The sequence below is a fragment of the Phascolarctos cinereus genome, unplaced genomic scaffold, assembly GCF_003287225.1.
Source record: "Phascolarctos cinereus isolate Bilbo 61053 unplaced genomic scaffold, phaCin_HiC Scaffold_2;HRSCAF=192, whole genome shotgun sequence".
In the NCBI taxonomy this organism is placed as follows: domain Eukaryota; kingdom Metazoa; phylum Chordata; class Mammalia; order Diprotodontia; family Phascolarctidae; genus Phascolarctos; species Phascolarctos cinereus.
The window spans coordinates 3132933-3151351 of NW_027555625.1; the positions used below are offsets into that span (position 1 = coordinate 3132933).

At 47.6% G+C, this 18419-nt stretch overlaps 1 protein-coding gene and 1 long non-coding RNA gene across 3 annotated transcripts; one reads left to right on the top strand and one right to left on the bottom strand.

The window, feature by feature from the left end:
- Positions 1–340: 340 nt before the first annotated feature.
- Positions 341–1829, bottom strand: RHOB (ras homolog family member B). The gene has a single exon (XM_020967454.2). It carries the CDS (start codon positions 1412–1414, stop codon positions 824–826), a length of 591 nt encoding a protein of 196 aa, XP_020823113.1. The 5' UTR covers positions 1415–1829; the 3' UTR covers positions 341–823.
- A 203-nt stretch (positions 1830–2032) lies between these two features.
- Positions 2033–18154, top strand: LOC110194882 (uncharacterized). Of its 2 annotated transcripts, XR_002320819.2 has the most exons (4): positions 2033–2525; positions 2630–2763; positions 14656–14784; positions 17129–18154. It is a non-coding gene; the product is annotated as an uncharacterized LOC110194882 (long non-coding RNA). The 2 variants fall into 2 exon arrangements; XR_013484411.1 differs by having other exon boundaries at positions 2033–2763.
- Positions 18155–18419: the final 265 nt, after the last annotated feature.

The window sequence follows — 18419 nt, forward strand, 5'->3', positions numbered from 1 at the left end:
AGACTTGTCTCTCCAATTTACATGAAGCCTTCGGAGAGAACACGTTTCGGGGGGAGGGGGAAGGGGAGAGACAAGCACCAAGTTCACTTCGATGAGCTTCCTCCCCCCACCACTCTAGAAGGGCCGGCCCCAGTACAGCTGCACCACCCACCCGCCCCCCCCCCCGGCCCCTGGCGTCCGGGAGCTCCAGGCCCGGCCACAATTTTCCAGGGCTGTAAATCAGTTCAATCCCGCCATAGGGCACGGGCAGCAGGGCCAGGGGAGGTCCCAAACTACTCAGCTGCTGCTTCCCCGCCCTTTCCCTCCCCTCCCCCTTAAATAAGAGCAGGCCTTTCACAGATCCTACTGCCAAAAAATAAAATTATATTTATCACTATGTAACAGTGCCCACCCCCGCCCCATCCCCCCACCCGCATTTGAGACACACCCCCAAGGAACAGCCAGGCCCAACATCGAGGGGGGCGGGCGGAGAGCTTGGGAAGAAAGGAGGGAGGAACGCCGAGCTCAGCAGCCGGGCGGGGGCGGTGCCCACTCACTCCCGCACCGAGCTCAGGGCAGAGGGCGGCGGGGATGGAGGGAGGCTTGCTTCCTCCGTGATCAGGGCCCGGGCGCCCGTGCACACATACACACGCTCACTCACACTCACGAGCGCACCGCACCCCTGCCCCCACCCCGCCAGTCTCTCCGGGGCGGCGCTAGGTCCCAGAAGCCCTCCCAGCCTCTAGCGGCGGCTGGGCCAGTGCGCCGACAACGAGCCCTCCGGTCGGGCCCCGGCCTTTGTCCGTCCGCGCGTCCGCCGCGGGCTCGGCCGCGCCGTGGGGGCTCAAAGCACCTTGCAGCAATTGACGCAGCCCGTCTGCGAGCCGTAGCGCTTCTGGAGCGCGGCGCGAGTGGCCGTCTCAAAGACCTCGCGCACGCCCTCCTTGGTCTTGGCCGAGCACTCGAGGTAGTCGTAGGCCTGGATGCGCACGGCCATGGCGCGGCCGTCCTCGGTGCGCACCGGCTCCTGCTTCATGCGCGCCAGCTCGTTGCGCACGTGCTCGTCATTGCGGAGGTCCTTCTTGTTGGCCACCAGGATGATGGGCACGTTGGGGCAGAAGTGCTTCACCTCGGGCACCCACTTCTCGGGGATATTCTCCAGCGAGTCCGGGCTGTCCACCGAGAAGCACATGAGGATCACGTCCGTGTCCGGGTAGGAGAGCGGCCGCAGCCGGTCGTAGTCCTCCTGGCCGGCCGTGTCCCAGAGCGCCAGCTCCACCTGCTTGCCGTCCACCTCGATGTCGGCCACGTAGTTCTCGAACACCGTGGGCACGTACACCTCGGGGAACTCGTCCTTGCTGAACACGATCAGCAGGCACGTCTTGCCGCACGCGCCGTCGCCCACCACCACCAACTTCTTGCGGATGGCCGCCATGGCCAGGCCGGCCGGCGGCGGCGGCGGCCGCGGGGACACCTGGGGGGACGGGGGCAGGCCCGGGGCGGCGGCCGAGGACGAGGAGCCCCCGGGCCCCGACGGCGAAGACGCCGCCGCCGCCGCCTGTGCGGAACCGGGCGCGGCTGTTTGGCCGGCCTTCAGAGAGCGCACCGTGGCCACCGGGGGCCTGGGCCGGGCCGGTGCTGCTGCCGCCGGGCGCAGCTGCTGCTGTCCTCTTCCTCTTCCTCCCTCCTCCGCGGACGCCCCCACGCCTTGGGGGCTCCTCTCGGGCCGGCTTGCGGGGTGCGAGTGCTCTCGGGGGGTGTCCCTTCCTTCCGCTTTCTCTCCCTCCCAACCGCCCGCTAGCCAACTCCCTTGTCTGTCCCGGTTACCGCTGCTGCAGCCTGCGCCCCGGCGCCTGCTATTTAAAGGGCTCGGCCACTTTCTTAATATAGCCGGCCAATGGGAAACGGGAGGGCTGAGCTCATCGCTGGGCGGGCACGCTCTGATTGGCCGGCGGCGGCAGCAGGCCGGCAGGCGGGGCCCGGGGGCTGACGGAGGGAAGAGGGAGGGAAGAAGGGAGGGACGGGGCGGGGCTGAAGGAGAGCGAGGGGGAGGAGGAAGGGAAGGAGGCGGTGGCGGTGGCGTGCTGCTGCCGCTGCCGCCGCTGATCCCGAGCTCCAGTCTAGCCAGGACGGACTGCGGGAATAGGAAGCGCATCCCCTCAATCCGCGCAAACACACTCACACACGCACACACGCATGTACACAAGCGACCAGGATTCCTTGCCTACATATGCCAGGCACCTGGCTGGGAGCCCGGGGACGGAAAGACAAAGCGAAACGGCCCCTGCCTTCAAGGAGGTTCCGTTCTATTGGGGGGACTACTGGTGCCTAGAAAAAAGATGCAAAATATACGCAGAGTAATTTCGGGGGGGGGCAGAGGCGTGGGGTTGGGAGGTCAAGATAGATGCCCCATCGGAGGTGGCAGATACAAGCTTTGAAAAAAGCTCGACCATCTACAAGGTGGAGGAAAAGGGGTTTGCCCAGGGATTGCAAGCGGGTCAGTGGCTGGATCTTGGAATGTGGGAAGAGGAATCTTGTGCAAGGAGGTGTGCGGAGCGGAAACGGGGAGGGGGGCGCTGCAAAGGTGGGATGGAGCCAAATTGTGAAGACCTTGAAATGCCCCACGAGGAAGTTTATATTTGCTCCCCAGATACTGAATTGGGCCATGACGTTATCAGAACTGTGCTTTAGACAAATTTCTTTGGCAACTGTATGGAGGCTACACTGTAAGGGATGGCCTGGAGGAGTGAGACCCGAGGTCGGCGGACCGGCTAGGAAGCAGAGGTGAGGAACCGAAAGAGGGTGGTGGCCCCCATGTGAGGAGGGAAGGGGAGAAATGTAGGGAGTGGGGTGGAATCCTCCAACCGCGACAACTGATCAATACAGCTGTGAATGAAAATGAGGATGAGACCCTTCGACGCCCTTCAAATGCCCCCTCCTTCAGATTCCCTTTCCTAACTCCCGCAGAGAATCCCCCGCCCCCACCACATCACCTTGTATGTATTCTGGTATTCTGTTTTCGTTTTTGGAGAAGGTGCAGGGAGACAGCCTAGCTTAGGGACTGGAGAGCGGATCTTGGCGTCTGGAAGACCCAGGTTCAGGTCTGGCTTCGGGCGCATCCTTCACTTCACTCTCCTTGGGGCTTCTCACAGCCGGAAAATTACAGATGTGGTCAAACAAAATCAGCCTTCAGCGTTTTACCTGTGAAAACTTTGTTTCCCTCTAGTAGAAAGTAACAAGTGAAATGCTAACTTTTGTTTTGGTGCCTAGCCCAATGAATGCCTGGCTCCGAAACCCTTCTTTAGTGCTTAGTAATTAACTAATTAAGCCGAAGAAACCCAATCCCGCTTCCCAGGAACAGGGAATTTCAAATACTCCAAGACTGCTAGTTTAGCCCGTCCCAGCCCCTCCACTACCCGCAACCTTCTCTCTAGACTAAGCTCCTTCAGCTGCGCCCCTATGGCCCGGACTCACGACTCTTCCGGGTCTTGGTGGACCTTCTCTGGACACATTCATGGGGCCCTCATCTGAGCCTCCTCCTCTTGGTGGAGTCTGAACAAGTTAGAGGAGGGCCACCTCTCTACCCCCCGACGAGCGTTTCTCAGCGAAGCCCAAGCTGGTATGAGGTTTTTGTTGGCTATGACTCCTGGTTAGGTTTGTGACCCTTTTGGCCACCACTCCCCCACCCATGTGAACACCAGCAGTTATTAAGGCCGGGCTGGCACGGAGCTGGAGAAGGGAAGATAAAAATGTAATAATCCCTGCCCTCAAGGAGTTTCTAGTCTGCAGAGAGAAGGAGGACAACCAAGTTATTGGGGAGAGGGGAGCCTCCCCTGACTTGTACTGGGAAGGTTGATTCTTGGAACCCAAGTGAAACAGGCTCATAAACTGAAAAGGGTCCATTTCACTGGAGCTGGCTAAGTGCTTAGCACACTGGAGGGCATTAGTGGCCTAAGTGGGAAATCCCCCACCTTTGCTCTCAGTTTCCTCATCTGAGAAGTGGCAATATTAATCTTCGTACTGCATCCCTCATGAACTCGATGGCCATTGCCCAACCCCAGGGGTTGGTTCAGTGGCTAATAATGTGCTAAGAACCCCCACTTTGGGTCAATTTATAAACGACTCTGACCTAACTGGAGATGTTTTAATTAGGCACGATGGAGGGCTGCTTCCAGCCTGGGAGGGGCCTTGGAGAGCCCCCTCATTTTATAGAGAAGGAGATACAGTGACACAGGGAGGAAGAAGCAGCGCCCATTTACCCCAGCTGAGACCCCCAGGAATTCTTTGGCCTCTCTAAGAGGTAGGCCCTGAAAACCTCATCCCGTGGAGGCCAAGAGGCCACCTTTTTCCACCTTATACCAAACTCGGCCTGTTTTCTCTTGAGTTCTCCTAGAGATGTTTTCTTATTTGTTTATCTTAACTTGGGAATCTGAGGGCCGGAGGTGTGGGGGGGTAAGGGTAGGAGGGGGACCTTGGGGAGAAAGAGCATTTTAAAAACGCAGAACACAAAACAGTTCTTTTATTTCAAATACAATGAACCAGGAAACGGTAAATTCACTGTTTCCTGAGTTCCAGACACTTCTCATGGGGCTGCTTCCCGTCTCAGTCTCCCCCGCTTCTTTTTTCTCTCCAGTAAACAAGAGCCTGAAAACCCAGAGAAATGAAACCAATGCTGGGGGTTCCTGGCAGAGTCTGAGCCTGAAGGCCTCGGACAAACACTCCTGAGATGACCCCAGTCAGAGAGCAAACACAGACGACTCAGGGGTTCTCTTGGGCAGTTTGCTGAGTCAGGCCAAGGCCCTCCAGGTCTGGGGGGGAGGGGAATGGCTTATTCTCCCCACTTTACAGAGGAGGAAACTGAGGCACAAAGAGAAGACACTTGTTCCCCACGGGTAAGCTCCACAGTGCCAGGCTTTTCTAAGACGTTCCATCTCCCCACCTAATGGGTTGCTCGGGCCTGGAATGCCCTCCCTCCTCCCTTAGAATTCATAATCCCAAGCTTCCTTCCAGGCTCAGCTCCTTTCCAGGTCCCCACCCCTAACCCCCTTAGGATCCCTTTGGCCCTCTTGCTTTTGGGTTCAACTTCGATCTCACTCAAGTGGGACATCAGCTCGAGGCATCTCACTTTTGTTTCAGTCTCCTTATCTCCTACAAACTGGGTGACTAGCATATAATAGGTGGCTAATAAGTGCTTTGTCAAGTGAATTTGACTAATTATATCACCACTGCAGCTGCTGCTGCTGGTGATGTCAATAGAGGCAGGATGTCTTAACTGCTAGAGAGCTGACTGCGAAGCCAGGACCTGGGTTCGAGTTTCATCTCTAACCAATCCTGACTGTGATCCTGGGCAAGTCACATAAACTCTCAGTTCTGCAGGTCAGAGATGTTAAACAGCTTGGCCACCATGGCCCACGACAAGATTGAACCAGATTAAGATGTAATTGGGAAATATTCAGCAGCATAAGTAAAATTCAACAAAACATAGATAACACTAGTTTCAAAGCAAAGTCAATGCTGCCCGCAGAGATCCTCATCTATGGACTGACTGCATCTCGAAGTCTCTAAGACTCTGCATCATAGAGAAGGGACCAACTTGCATTAGTAAGGGGAGTTTCCTCTGCCAGTGAAATCCCAGGTCCAAGCCATCTTGCTCATAATGAGAGCAATGAGGCGGCAGCCTGATTCAACTTCCAAAAATCATCATTTTGCCCCGATGTGCAAGAGGAGAGCAGTGACCGTGAAGGAATAGACTGGAGAGTGACATGTCCCAAGCCCATGAGAAATGGCCAGATCAAGAACAGAAGTCTAGGTCGCTGCCGTCGAGGGGACCGCGCCCCTGGAGCTTGTCCAGGGCCCGAGCTTCCTCCCAGCATCCTGGGTGGTGGGCAGTGACCCTGCTCCCTCAGACTTGACTCCCAGTGGCCAGGCATCTGGTGACCACACAGGCGCACGGAGGCAAGGGCAGAGAGAAACCTTTGCACCATTTGAACAGGGTATGGAAGCATGAGCGTGGCGTCCCCTAGCCCGCTGGGTCACCACCCTCCAGGGTTCTATGCCCACCAGGGTAGCCTGAAATCCCTGCCCTGCCAGGCTGGACACAGATTCTCTGGGACGCCTACGCCCTCTAGTGGCGGCCTTCATGGTTGGAGTGGAGGGTTGGACGGAATTCTGACCCTGCTGGAGCTGGACAACTTCAGGAGGGAAGGAGAAGGGAAAGAACCGAGTATTTATCAAGCAACGACTGTGTGCCAGGCCCTGAGCTAAGTGCTTTACAAATATGGTCTCACTTGAGCCTTACAACTCCCCTGGGAGGTGGGCGCTGCGAGTCCCATTTTACAGATGAGGAAACAGAGGCCAACTGAGGTTAAGTGACTTGCCCAGGGTCACTAGGGAGTGTCTGAGGCAGGATTTGAACTCTGGTCTTCCGGACTATCCCACAAATTCATCACTACACTGCCCCACGTAGCTGCCTCAGCTATTTCTGTTGTGAAGGGGCCTCCATAACGAAAACCTGCCTTTCATTAGATACAGTCAATGTCAGAGAGATAGCCTGTCATAGTAGGGTGAACATGGCCTGTCTTCAAAGCCCGCTTCTGAGCTGACTGGCTGTAGGGCTGTGGGCAAGTCACGTGCCTTCTCTGAGGGTCATGTGGCTTATCCAAACTGGCTGGACTTAGTAATTAATGCCTGAAATACTTAGCTCTCTGGGCTGTTGATGAGAGTTCAGATGAGATCATGAGAGGAGAGAAAGGAAAGGAGAGGAAGGAGAGAGACAGACAGACAGAGACAGGCAAACAGAAAGAGATAGAGATAGAGGATGGAGAAAGGTGGGGAGAGAGGAGGGGAGAGAAGAGAGACAGAGGGGGAGAAAGAAGGAAGAGAGAGGGGAGGAGAGAGTGATGATGGGGGAGGGTGGGAATGGGAGAGCAGGCTCTGGCCTGGGTCCTGCCAGGGGAGGAGCAGCACTTTGAACAGGTCCCCTTCCTATCTTTGGGAGCTCACAGGTTGTTCAGGGAGAGCACCAGACAACAGCCTTACCTCCTCAGATGCCAAACAGCACCTTGTCAGGCCAGAAACAGAGAGTTCATGGTAGTGTTCTTTTTTGTAAAACAAATAATTTGTGTCAATAACTTTGTTTTTACATCACCTGCCTAAGATATCTCTTATAATGAATAACAAAAAGAGGAGGAAGGGGAAAGGTTGTGTAAAATTCCCAACATATCCAAAGGTCCAGGTCATTTTCAAGGGGAAGAAAATTAGTCAGAAGGCAAAGTGAGGGGAAAGGAGTACCTTCCAAGCCCAGGGAGCCTGGTATGCAAAAGCCCAGAGGTGGGAAAATGCAGTGCAGTTTGTCAGTATCACTGAGTGCATGGGGAATCATCACAAGGGAAAAGTCTCAAAAAGTGAGGGAGGGGCACCTCGTGGAGGAGCTAGAATGCCAGGCAAAAAAGTGGGAGTCACTGAAGCTTTTATAGCAGAGGAATGTCAGTAGATCTGGGGATAGGACAGATTCCTCTGGCAGGAAATAAAGAAGAGTTTATTAAGGACCTACTATGTGCAGGACGTGTTATACAAAGACTGTCTCGTTTGATCTGCACAATAACCCTGCAAGGTAAGTGCTATTGTTATCCCCGCTGAACAGTGGTGAAAACTGAGGCAGAGGTTAAGTGACTTGCCCAGGGTCACAGTCAGTTTCTGAGAATGGATTCAAACTTGGGTCTTCCTGCCTCCAAGAGCAGCACTCTAATTATTTTGCCACTTCAGTGCAAGGATCAGAAGGTGGGGTCAAAGGGTCTGCACCTGACCTCTTGTCCTTTGACCCCTTGGTGAATTGGGTCAGCCCTACACTGGCCTCGTCTCTTCACTCCCCGGCCCCCTCATCATATTGCCCGGCCAGCCCTCAGCTTTGGGTCACTGCCATCATTCACCACCTTCACTCCTACACATGGGCTACTGAACAGAGGTGGAGAAAACCATGCAGCCATTCTGACGGGGTCCACACAGCCTCACTTGGGCCCTTGCTGCTGCCAGGCAAGCACTGTCCCACTCTCCTCCCAGGCTCTTCCAGAGCTTCTCATCCCTCCTCAAGCCTCCCATGGCTCCCCTCCTCCTGCTCTCTCAGCTGAGACCCCTGTCTCATATTTTATAGAAAAATGGTGGCCATTGGCCATGAGCTCCCTCTTCTTTCCTCTTCCTCATCTTCATCACTCAGGTGGCTTGTGCCCCTCTCAACCCTGTCTTCCATGATGAAGTGGCCTTCCTCCTGTCCAAGACAGACCCCTCTACCTGCTCAGACCATCCCCTTCCATCCCATCTCTTCCAGCAGACTGCTCCCCACCCCCGCCTACCCCCTCCATCATCCCCCGTCTCGCTTGTCTTCAGTTTCTCCCTTGCTACTGGCTCCTTCCCTTCTGCCCAGAGACATGCCCAAGTCTCCCCCATCCTGAAAAAACCCTCCCTTGATCTTTCTATCGCTCTTCTGCCCTTTGAAGCCTAATTCCTCAAAAAGCCCATCTACACCAGCTCCCTCCACTCTCTCTCCTCTCACTCTCTTCTTAACCCCTTAACCCTTTCTTAACCAGACCTCATCTTTCCACCAAAACTGGTCCCTCCAGAGTTACCAATGAGCTGTCCTTTTGTTGCCATATCCAATGACCTTTTCTCAGTCCTCATGTTCCTTGACCTCTCTGCTGCCTTGGACACTGTTGGTCACTCTCTCCCCCTGATTCTCTCTTCTCTCTAGGTTTTTGAGACACCCTCTCTCCAGGTTCTCCTCCTCTCTCTCTGATCCTTCTCTGGATCTTCTCTAGGTCACACTCTCTAATCATGGGTGTCCCTCAGGGGTCTGTCCTGGGCCCTCTGCTCTTCTCCCTTTTGACTATTTCCCGTGGTGATCTTATCAGTCCCCATGGATGTAATTACCATCCCTATGCTGATGATTCTCAGATATACCTTTTCTGCCCCAATCTCTCTGCTGACCTTCAATCTCTCATCTCCAACTGCCTTTCTTATATCTCTAACTGGACGTCCAGTAGATGCCTCAAACTCAACATGTGCAAAGCAGAACTCATGCTCTCTCCCCTTAAGCCCTCCCCTGAACCCCCTCCTACCTTCCCTATCACTGTCAAGGGCGCCACCCTCCTCCCAACCCCAGGGTCATCCTGGACTCCTTACTATCTCTTACCCCCCAGATCCAATGTGGTGCCAAGGCCTGTTGACTTCACCTTTGCAACATCCCCCCCAATACACCCCCATCTGTCCTCTAACTGCTCCCATCCTGGTACAAACCCTCATCACCTCATATTCGGACTACTGCATTAACTTGCTAGGGGTCTAGGGGTCTGCCTGCCTTGTCTCTTTCTATTACAATCCATCCTCCACTCAGTCACTGAAGTGATTTTCCTTAAGTGTAGGTCCCATTATATCGGATCAAATACAAAATGTTCTACTCTACATTCAAAGCTCTTCATAGCCTAGACCTTTCCTTATATCCCAGTCTTCTTACACCTTACTCCCCTACACATACTCTTCGATCCAGTGACCCTGGTTTCCTGGCTGTACCTCACCTCTGGGCATTCTTATTGTCTGTCCCCTATGCCTGGAATTCTTTCCCTTCTCTGCCCCGACCACTGACCTTCCCGGCTTCCTTTATGTCCCAACTAAAACCCCATCTTTTACTGGAAGCCTTTCTTAACCACACTTAATTCCAATGTCTTCCTTCTGTTAATTATTTCCTCTTTATCCTATATACATAACTTGCTTTGTATTATTTGTTTACATATTGTCTCCCCCATGAAAGTTCTTTTAAGAGCAGGAACTGACAAACCAGAGACAGGAAGACCAGGCTAGAGAGCATTAAAATAATGAAGTCAGGTGAGAATGAGAGCCTCTGACCCTCACTAGCCCCTTAGCCTGAAGAGATTCAAAGCGGAGGAGCAGGACCTCTTATACATAAATCTGTGCAAGCATATTTATAGCAGCCATTTTTGTGGCGGCAAAGACCTGGAAACTAAGGGGTTGTCCAGCAAGGGTGGAAAGACTGATTAAATTGTGGTGTGTACGTGCTGTAGAAATGATGCAGGAGAGGGTTTCAGAGAAAACTCAGATTTGTACAAACTGATACAGAGTAGCATAAGCGGTACTGGGAGAAGTGTGTCTACGAGACTCTGTAAGGATGAGGAAGCCTGCTGCCCCTTCCTGGCTGAGCTGTGAAATAGAAGAGGATCATTGAAGCCTTTTTAAAATGTCCAGAAGAGAATGGAAGGAAATAATGAAAAAACACAGAGGAGCAGCCAGCTCAGGAAGGCACGCACTGAATTTATTATAAATGTGTGTGCAGTTTGTATAGCAAATTTATATTTTATACTTAAAAGGAAAAGCCAAATGTATGTCCTATAAATGCCTGGTTCCTTAAATAATCCTTTTTTTCTCTTCTACTTTGTATATGGAGATGCCCATTTGTTTAGAATCTGTTAAGTTTAGAATAAAAAAAAACTTGAAGGATGGGAGCTTCTGTCTGGTTGGGAATAGTGGGAGCAGGGAGGAAAGGGCAGATGGGAGAGATGTGAAGAGGCAGTATTGATGGGATCCATGATGGTGAAGGAAGAATCCAAGATAACCCCATGATTATAGGGACCTGACTGAGAGGGGAAAACACTCGCCCGGGGTCTCCTGGCTAGTAGGAGGTAGAACTCAGGTCCCAGCCCAGGCCTTCTCATTCCAAGCGAGGCCATGATACCTTTGGGCTAAATGTTTGGCTTGTCCTTCTGGCCCTGGTCTGCTTTGGACTAGCTGCCTTTGAACACCCTTCTGACTTTGGGATCCTGGGATAAAACACATTCCTCTACCCACACTAGCGAAAACATTACAGTAAGGCTCAAAGGGTCAAGTCATCTGTAGACATGAAGTCCTTTGACCTTCCCCATAACCCAGAAAGGGCAGGATCACCACCATTTTACATGTAACACTCTTTAAACCTAGGAACAATATTATAGTGGCATCTCCATCTGACACCAGCCCTGTGTCTGCAGACGAATCACTTCTCTGAATCTCAGTTTTATCCCTTTCTTTATCTAAAGGGGTAGAAAAGGAAGAGGGAAAGAGAAACTCAAGACCACTAGGACAAAATCCCATCCCAACACAGTGCTCTGGCTGTGCCAGAGAGTCTGTTCTAATAGGTTTTGATGACAGAAAGATGGCACCTCACTGCCCCTCCCGCTCCCCCCCCCACCATGTCTGGCTTCCAAGCCCATCATTCTCGGCTCCAAGAAGTCTTTTGGCTGGTGGACCCATTGGCCTTTAAAAATAAACCCTTTCCATGTTCACAGCAGAACACGAGAGGATTCAATATAAAACAAAAAATAGACTTCCATTTCAAGAAAACCTATGTAGTAAATACTGCATATTGCTTTCAAAGCTACCCAGCTTTTCTGTGCTTCCTTTTGTCTTTTATTTTTTGTTCTCTGCTGTGCACTTTTTATTTTATTTTTTTCCTTTCCCTCCCCACCCCTACCCAAGCCGTAGAGAAGGCTACAATTACACATAAATATATATATCTACAAATATACATATACACACATATATACATAGCCACACATACACATACATGTAAGACCATGCTATGCATATTTCCCCTTGTCATCTCTTTCTCTGGAGGTGGATAGCACCTTCCTTCATAGGTTCAAATCTTTATGTTTTTCTGAATGATCCAGCTCATCATTTCTTATATCACAGTAGTGTTCTATCACAATGATACCAAACTTGTTTAGCTATTCCCCAAAAAATGAAGGGCATCTATCATTTTAGCCAGTCTGACTGGTGTAAAATGATGTCTCAAAGTTATTTTAATTTGCACTTCTCTAATCAATAATGATTTGGAGCACTTTTTTCATACGATAATATGTAGTTATGATTTCTTCATCGAAAAACTGCCTGTTCATATCCCTTAACCATTTGTCAATTGGGGTATGACTTGTATTCTTAGAAATTTGACAAAGTTCCTTATATATTTGAGAAATGAGACTTAAACAATATTGAATAATATTGGTGACATAGTGTAGTTTCCCTATTTTTATCTTTTAATTAAATCTATTTTAGCTTTAACTTTGTCTGAGATCATGACTACTATCCCTGCTCTTTTTTTACATAATAAATTTTACTCCAGCCCTTTATCTTAACTCTGTGTGCATCTCATTTTAATGTGTTTCCTGAAAGCAACATATTGTTGAATTCAGATTTTAATTCATCCTCCAGTCTGTTTTCATTTTATGGGCAAATTTATCCCATTCACATTCTAAGCTATAATTACTTATTGTATATTTCCCTCCATACTATTTTCCCTCACTATCCTTCTTGCCCTATTTATCCCATCCTTCCTCACTAGTCTAATTTACTTCTACCCATGACCTTGCTTTTCTCTTCCTTTATATACTCATCCCTCTAAAAGTCCCTCCCTTATCCTCTTGCCCCACCCTCCACCTTATTCTACTTATCTTTCTAAAAGTTTTCCCCTTATCTCCTCCCCTTCCTAATTCTTAATCTACACACCCTTCTAAATATTCCTCCCTTAGCCTATTCCCTCTCCCTTTCATTTCTTTCTAAATTTAGAAGACTTTTATACTCTTCTAGAAGTATATGTTGTTCTCTCTTTAACCTATTTCTGATGAGAGTAAGGTTACTGTACTACCAGCCCTCCATTTCCATTTTTTTCTTCTATATGAGTTCTTCCTTTCATGCCTCATTTGTATAATTACTTCTTTTTATCTCTCCCTACACAGTCTTAATTTTTAGAATCACCCTATCATACTTGGCTCAGTCCAAGCCTTTCTTTCAAACTACCCAAATAATGATGACAGTTATAAGAATCCTGATAACATTTTCACATGTAAAAAGTGAACAGTTTGACCTTACTGAGTCTCTTACACTTGGTCTTTACTGTTTACCTTCTATTTCCATTGGACCTTATATATTGAATTTTCCATTAAGTTCTGTACTTTTGGTCACAAATACCTGAAAGCCTTTCACTTCATTAAATGTCCATTTCTTTTTTTTTTTGGGGGGGGGGGTTGAGGTTCCGGATTGTATGTAACTTTGCTGGGAAATTATCCTTAGTTATAACCCCAGCTCTTTTGCTCTACAAAATATAGTGTTCCAAGACCTATAGTCCTTCAACATAGTTGCTGCTAGGTCTTGTATAATCCTTATTGTAGCTCCTTGATATTTAAATTTTTTTTTTACTCTAGTTGCTTGCAATATTTTCTCCTTAACCTGAGAGCTTTGAAACTTGGCTATGATATTCATGTAAGTTTTCCTCCTGGAATTTCTCTCAGGTGGTGATTGGTGGATTTTTTCTATTTCTGCTTTACATTCTTGTTCTAGAACTTCAGGACCATTTCCCTTAATAATTTATTGTAAGACTGTATCAGGATTCTTTTTCTGATCATGACTTTCAGGTGTTCTGACTATCCTTATATTCTCTCCTCAATCTGTTTTCCAAATCTGATGAGATGTTTCACATTGTCTTCTATTTTTTTCATTCTTTTGATTTTGTTTTTATTATTTCTTCTTATAATGTAATTAGTTTCCCCTTGCCCAGTTCTAGTTTTCAAGGAATTATTTTCTTCTTTGGATTTTTGATTCTCTATTTCCAGCTGGCTGAGCTTCTTTTCATAATTTTCTTGATTTTCTTGGATTGCTCTTTTTTTCCCCTAATTTTTCCTTAATCTCTTTCAATTGCTTTTTAAGGTTTTGGTTTTTTTAAAAGTTCCTCCAAGAACTCTTGTTGGGCTTGTGACCATGTGGCATTTCTCCTTGAAAAAGGAGTGGCTTTCTTAGCTTCACTATCTTCCTTTGAATGTGAACCCAGGTCTTCTCTATCCCCATAGTTGCTCTCTATGGTTGGATTCTTTACTCTTTGCTTACTCATCATTTTGATTTTGTTTTATTTATTTTTAGCAGCTTATTATTATAATCAAATTCTAGTCCTTGCAAGGGATGGGGAATGATGCCCCAGGCCTCAAGTCCTTCTTACAGTTATTTTCTAAGCTCTGTCCCGGGGGCCCAACTTCAGACATTCATTTCTAACCCTAAGCTAGGGCCAGGGCCCCCAGCCACACTGTCCTGCAAATGATCTTGCTCCCTGCGGTCCCCCCTTCCCCCCACTACAGCTGTCCTCTCTGCCCTGGCACTGAAACCAGGGCCTCTGCCCTCCTGCAAGTGCCCACAGGCAGCAAGGTCTCCAACCCTCTACTACTGCCCTCATCAGCATGGGCTAGCTTCTTCTCCCCTGAAGCTTAGCCTCAGACAGTGTCGAGTCAGTATGACTGTTCTTGCAGTCCCTAGCGGTGGACGCTCCTTCAATCTTCTGCTCAGCCATTGGACCCCACGCGGTCCATGAGGGTGAGGCTGCCTCTCGGCCCCCACTGCCCCCAGGGATTGTTGTTTGTTAATTCTGCAGAGTTGGCCTGGAGGGGTTTGCACTTCACTCGGCCGAACCTCTGCCCCTGGAGGCCATCTTTCCTGGGGTTTTCTCAAGTTGTCTTAGGAGGGTAACTGCTTTACTCCAATTTGTGTTTATTTCTGCTGCTCTACAGTCAGTTTGAGGCAAAATTCCAGCCTTTTGGGAGGAGGAAATTAGGAGAGCCTGAAATTTTCTGACCTGCTCTGTCATCTTCCCAGAATCCCAGGACCTTTCATTCTAGAACCAGAAGTCTTCCCACTCTGCCATGCTGTCATCTCCCAGTGAGAAGACCATGCCTGACCCCACATTTGGCACTTGGCTTTCCACGTCTGTATCCCTTCTGCCAGGTATGCTTTTTTCTTGGGCCACCTCTTAGAGTCCTTAGCTTTCTTCAAGTTTCATCTCAGTGCCACCTCCTCTGAGAAGCCTTTCCTGATTTCCCTGGTCTCCAAAGTACCTTTAGGCAGGCAAGTTGATGCCTTTACTTCTCTGTATGTGTGAGGAGGGCATAAGCTCCCTGAGATCTGGGTCCAATTTCATGTTTGCCTTTGAACCCCATCTCCTTGAGATGTGGCTGTCAGGCCTGAAATATCACGGTCTCTGAAAAATTAATGATGAATATCCCCAAAGGACCATGGAGAGGTGAAGGCAAACTGCGACAAAACTGAGAACAGGGGGTCACCAAAGGCAATGGAGAACAGATGAAAGAGTACTGGGGCTGTTTCAGTATTAGGAAAGTATCACCATAATTGACCAAATCAAAAGAAAACCAACAGAAATCATATCATTATCTCAATAGATGCAGAAAAAGCCTTTGATAAAATGTAGCACCCATTCCTATTAAACCCACTAGAGAGCACAGGAATAAGTGGTGCTTACCTTAAAATGATAAGTAATATTTATCTAAAACTATCAGCAAGCGTTATCTGTAATAGGGATAAACTAGAGGCCTTCCCAATACTATCAGGGGTGAAGCGAGGATGCCCATTATTGTCTCTATTATTTAATATTGTACTAGAAATGTTAGCTCTAGTGATGAGAAGAAAAAGAAATTAAAGGAATTAGAATAGGCAATGAGGAAACAAAGCTATCACTCTCTGTGGATGATATGATGTTATAGAGAATCCTAGAGAATCAACCAAAAAACTATTTGAAATCATTAACAACTTTAGCAAAATTACAGGACACAGAATAAACTCACCTAAATCATCAGCATTTCTATATATTACCAACAAAGTCCAGCATCAAGAGACAGAAAGAGAAATTCCATTTCAAATAACTGTCGACAATATAAAATACTGTGGAGTCTACCTGCTAAGACAAATCCAGGAACTACATGAACACAACTATAAAACAATTTTCGCACCAATAAAGGCAGATTTAAACAATTGGAAAAATATTAATTGCTCATGGATAGGCTGAGCCAACATAACAAAAATGACAACTCTACCTAAATTAATCTATTTATTCAGTGCCATACCAATCAAAGTATCAAAAAAATATTTTATAGAGCTAGAAAAAAGAACAAAATTCATCTGGAAGAACAAGAACTCAAGAATATCAAGGGAATCAATGGGGGGAAAAATGTGAAAGAAGGGAGTCTAGTTATACCAGATCTCCAGCTATATTATTAAGTGGGAATTATCAAAACAATCTGCTACTGGCAAAGAAATAGAGTGGTGGATCAGTGAAATAGATTAGGTACAAATTACATTATAGTAAATGACCACAGTAATCTAGTATATGATAAACTCAAAGATCCAAGCTTTTGGAACAGAAACTCATTATTTGACAAAAACTGTGGGGAAAACTAGAAAGCAGTATGGCAGAAACTAGGTAAAGATCATCTCACACTGTATCCAAGATAAGGTCAAAATGGGTACTTGATTTACACATAAATGGTGACACCATAAGCAAATTAAGAGAACGTGGAATAGATTATCTGTCAGATTTATGGATAAGGAAAGAATTTATAACCAAAGAAGATATAGAGAGCATTACAAAATGTTAAATAGATAATTTTGATGAAATAAAATTTAAAAGTTTTTGCACAAACAAAACCAATACAAACAAAATTCTAAGGAAAACAGAAAACTGGGGGGAAATTTGCAACAAATATCTCTTATAAAGACCTCATTTCTCAAATATATAGAGAACTGAATCAAATTTATAAGAATACAAGTCATTCCCCAATTGATAGATGGTCAAAAGATATGAACAGGCAGTTTTCACGTGAAGAAATTAAAGCCATTTATAGTCATATGAAAAAATGCTCTAAATTACTATTCATCAGAGGAATGCAAATTACAACAACTCTGAGGTACCACATCACACCTATCAGAGTGGCTAATATGACAAAAAAAAAAAGAAAATGTTGAATGTTGGAGGATATTTGAGAAAACTAGGACACTAATGCATTGTTGGTGGATTTATGAACTGATTTGACCATTCTGGAGAGCAATTTGGAACTCTGTCCAAAGGGCTATAAAACCATGCATACCCTTTGATCCAGCAATACTGCTACTAGGTCTATATCCCAAAGACATAGAAAAGGACCTAGTTGTACGAAAATATTTATAGCAGTCCTTTTTGAGGTGGCAAAGAATTAGACATCAAAGGGATGCCCATCAACTGGGGAATGGCTAAAAAAGCTGTGGTACATGCTTGTAATGGAATATTATTGTGCTATAGGAAATGAGAAGCAAGCAGATTTAAGAAAAACCTTAGAAAGACTTACATGAACTGATGCAAAGTAAAGTGAGCAGAACCAGAACATTGTTCACAGTAACAGCAATGTTGTTCAATGAACTGGGAATGACTTAGCTCTTCTCAGCAATACGATGATCCAAGACAATCCCAAAGAACTAATGATGAAGCATACTATCTGCCTCCAGAGAAAGAACTGACAGTGATTGAATATAGACTGAAGCATGCTATTTTTCACTTTCTTTCATTTTTTTCTTTTATTTGAGTCTTCTTGTACAAAATGGCTAATATAGAAATGTTTTATACAATCGCACATGTGAAATCTATATCTGATTGTTTACCATCAAAGGGAGGTGGGTGAGGAGGGAAGGATAGAATTTGGAACTCAAAACTTTAAATTAAAATGTTAAAAAATTGGAGGGAGGAAGAGTACAGGGTCTGGGTTCAAATCCTTCCTTTTAAATGTATGACTACACCTGTGTGACCCTGGGCCTCAATTTCCTCTTCTGTAAAATGAGAAGGTTGTGATGCGGATGGGATCTGAAGCCCTGAAAGGAAAAGATCTTTGGGATCTGGACCCCAAAAAGGAAAAACCCTGGACCTTCCCACCAGGCCAAATCTCTGAAGTTCACCTGAGGCTGTGATCCTATCAACTGGCCTTTTATTGTTGCTATAACCTCCCAATTGCTCCTGGCCACTTCCCACCCTTAATCCTATCTAGACTCCATTCTCCCTTGGCCTCCTGGTCCAGGTCCCTGGCCTTGTTCACCACTTACTGGCTTACTGGCCACTCCCATCCAGGTCCTCCTTAGACCCTCCAGTCACCCCAGATCCCTCCTAGTCACTCCTGGATCCCTCCCACAGTCTTTCTGTATATAAGATTCATCTTGTCTCCATTAAGGTGCTCAGATTCTTAAGATCTGACCCACCTTCATTAGTGATATGAATGTAAGCATTCCTTAAGAGTCTGCCCAATATGATGGATGTTGTAATAAACTTTGTCTTTGGCTGAAAGAAGGCTTGGGTCGATTCTTTTGGACAGGACCCGCATGTCGTGATTTTGGGGTCCCGGCACCCCTAAACCTCAACAGTTGGGATAGATGACCTCTGCAGTCTTTGCTAGTTCTAGGTCCAGGATTCTGTGACTGTGGGCAGAAAAGGTGAGGTGGTCAGAGGGAGACAGCTGATACCCCCTCAGCTTCTGCCAATACCAGGAGACTGGTTTCAGGAGGAAGGCCCCAGCATGAGGGCGCACCCCTGTGATGTATTGGTGGGA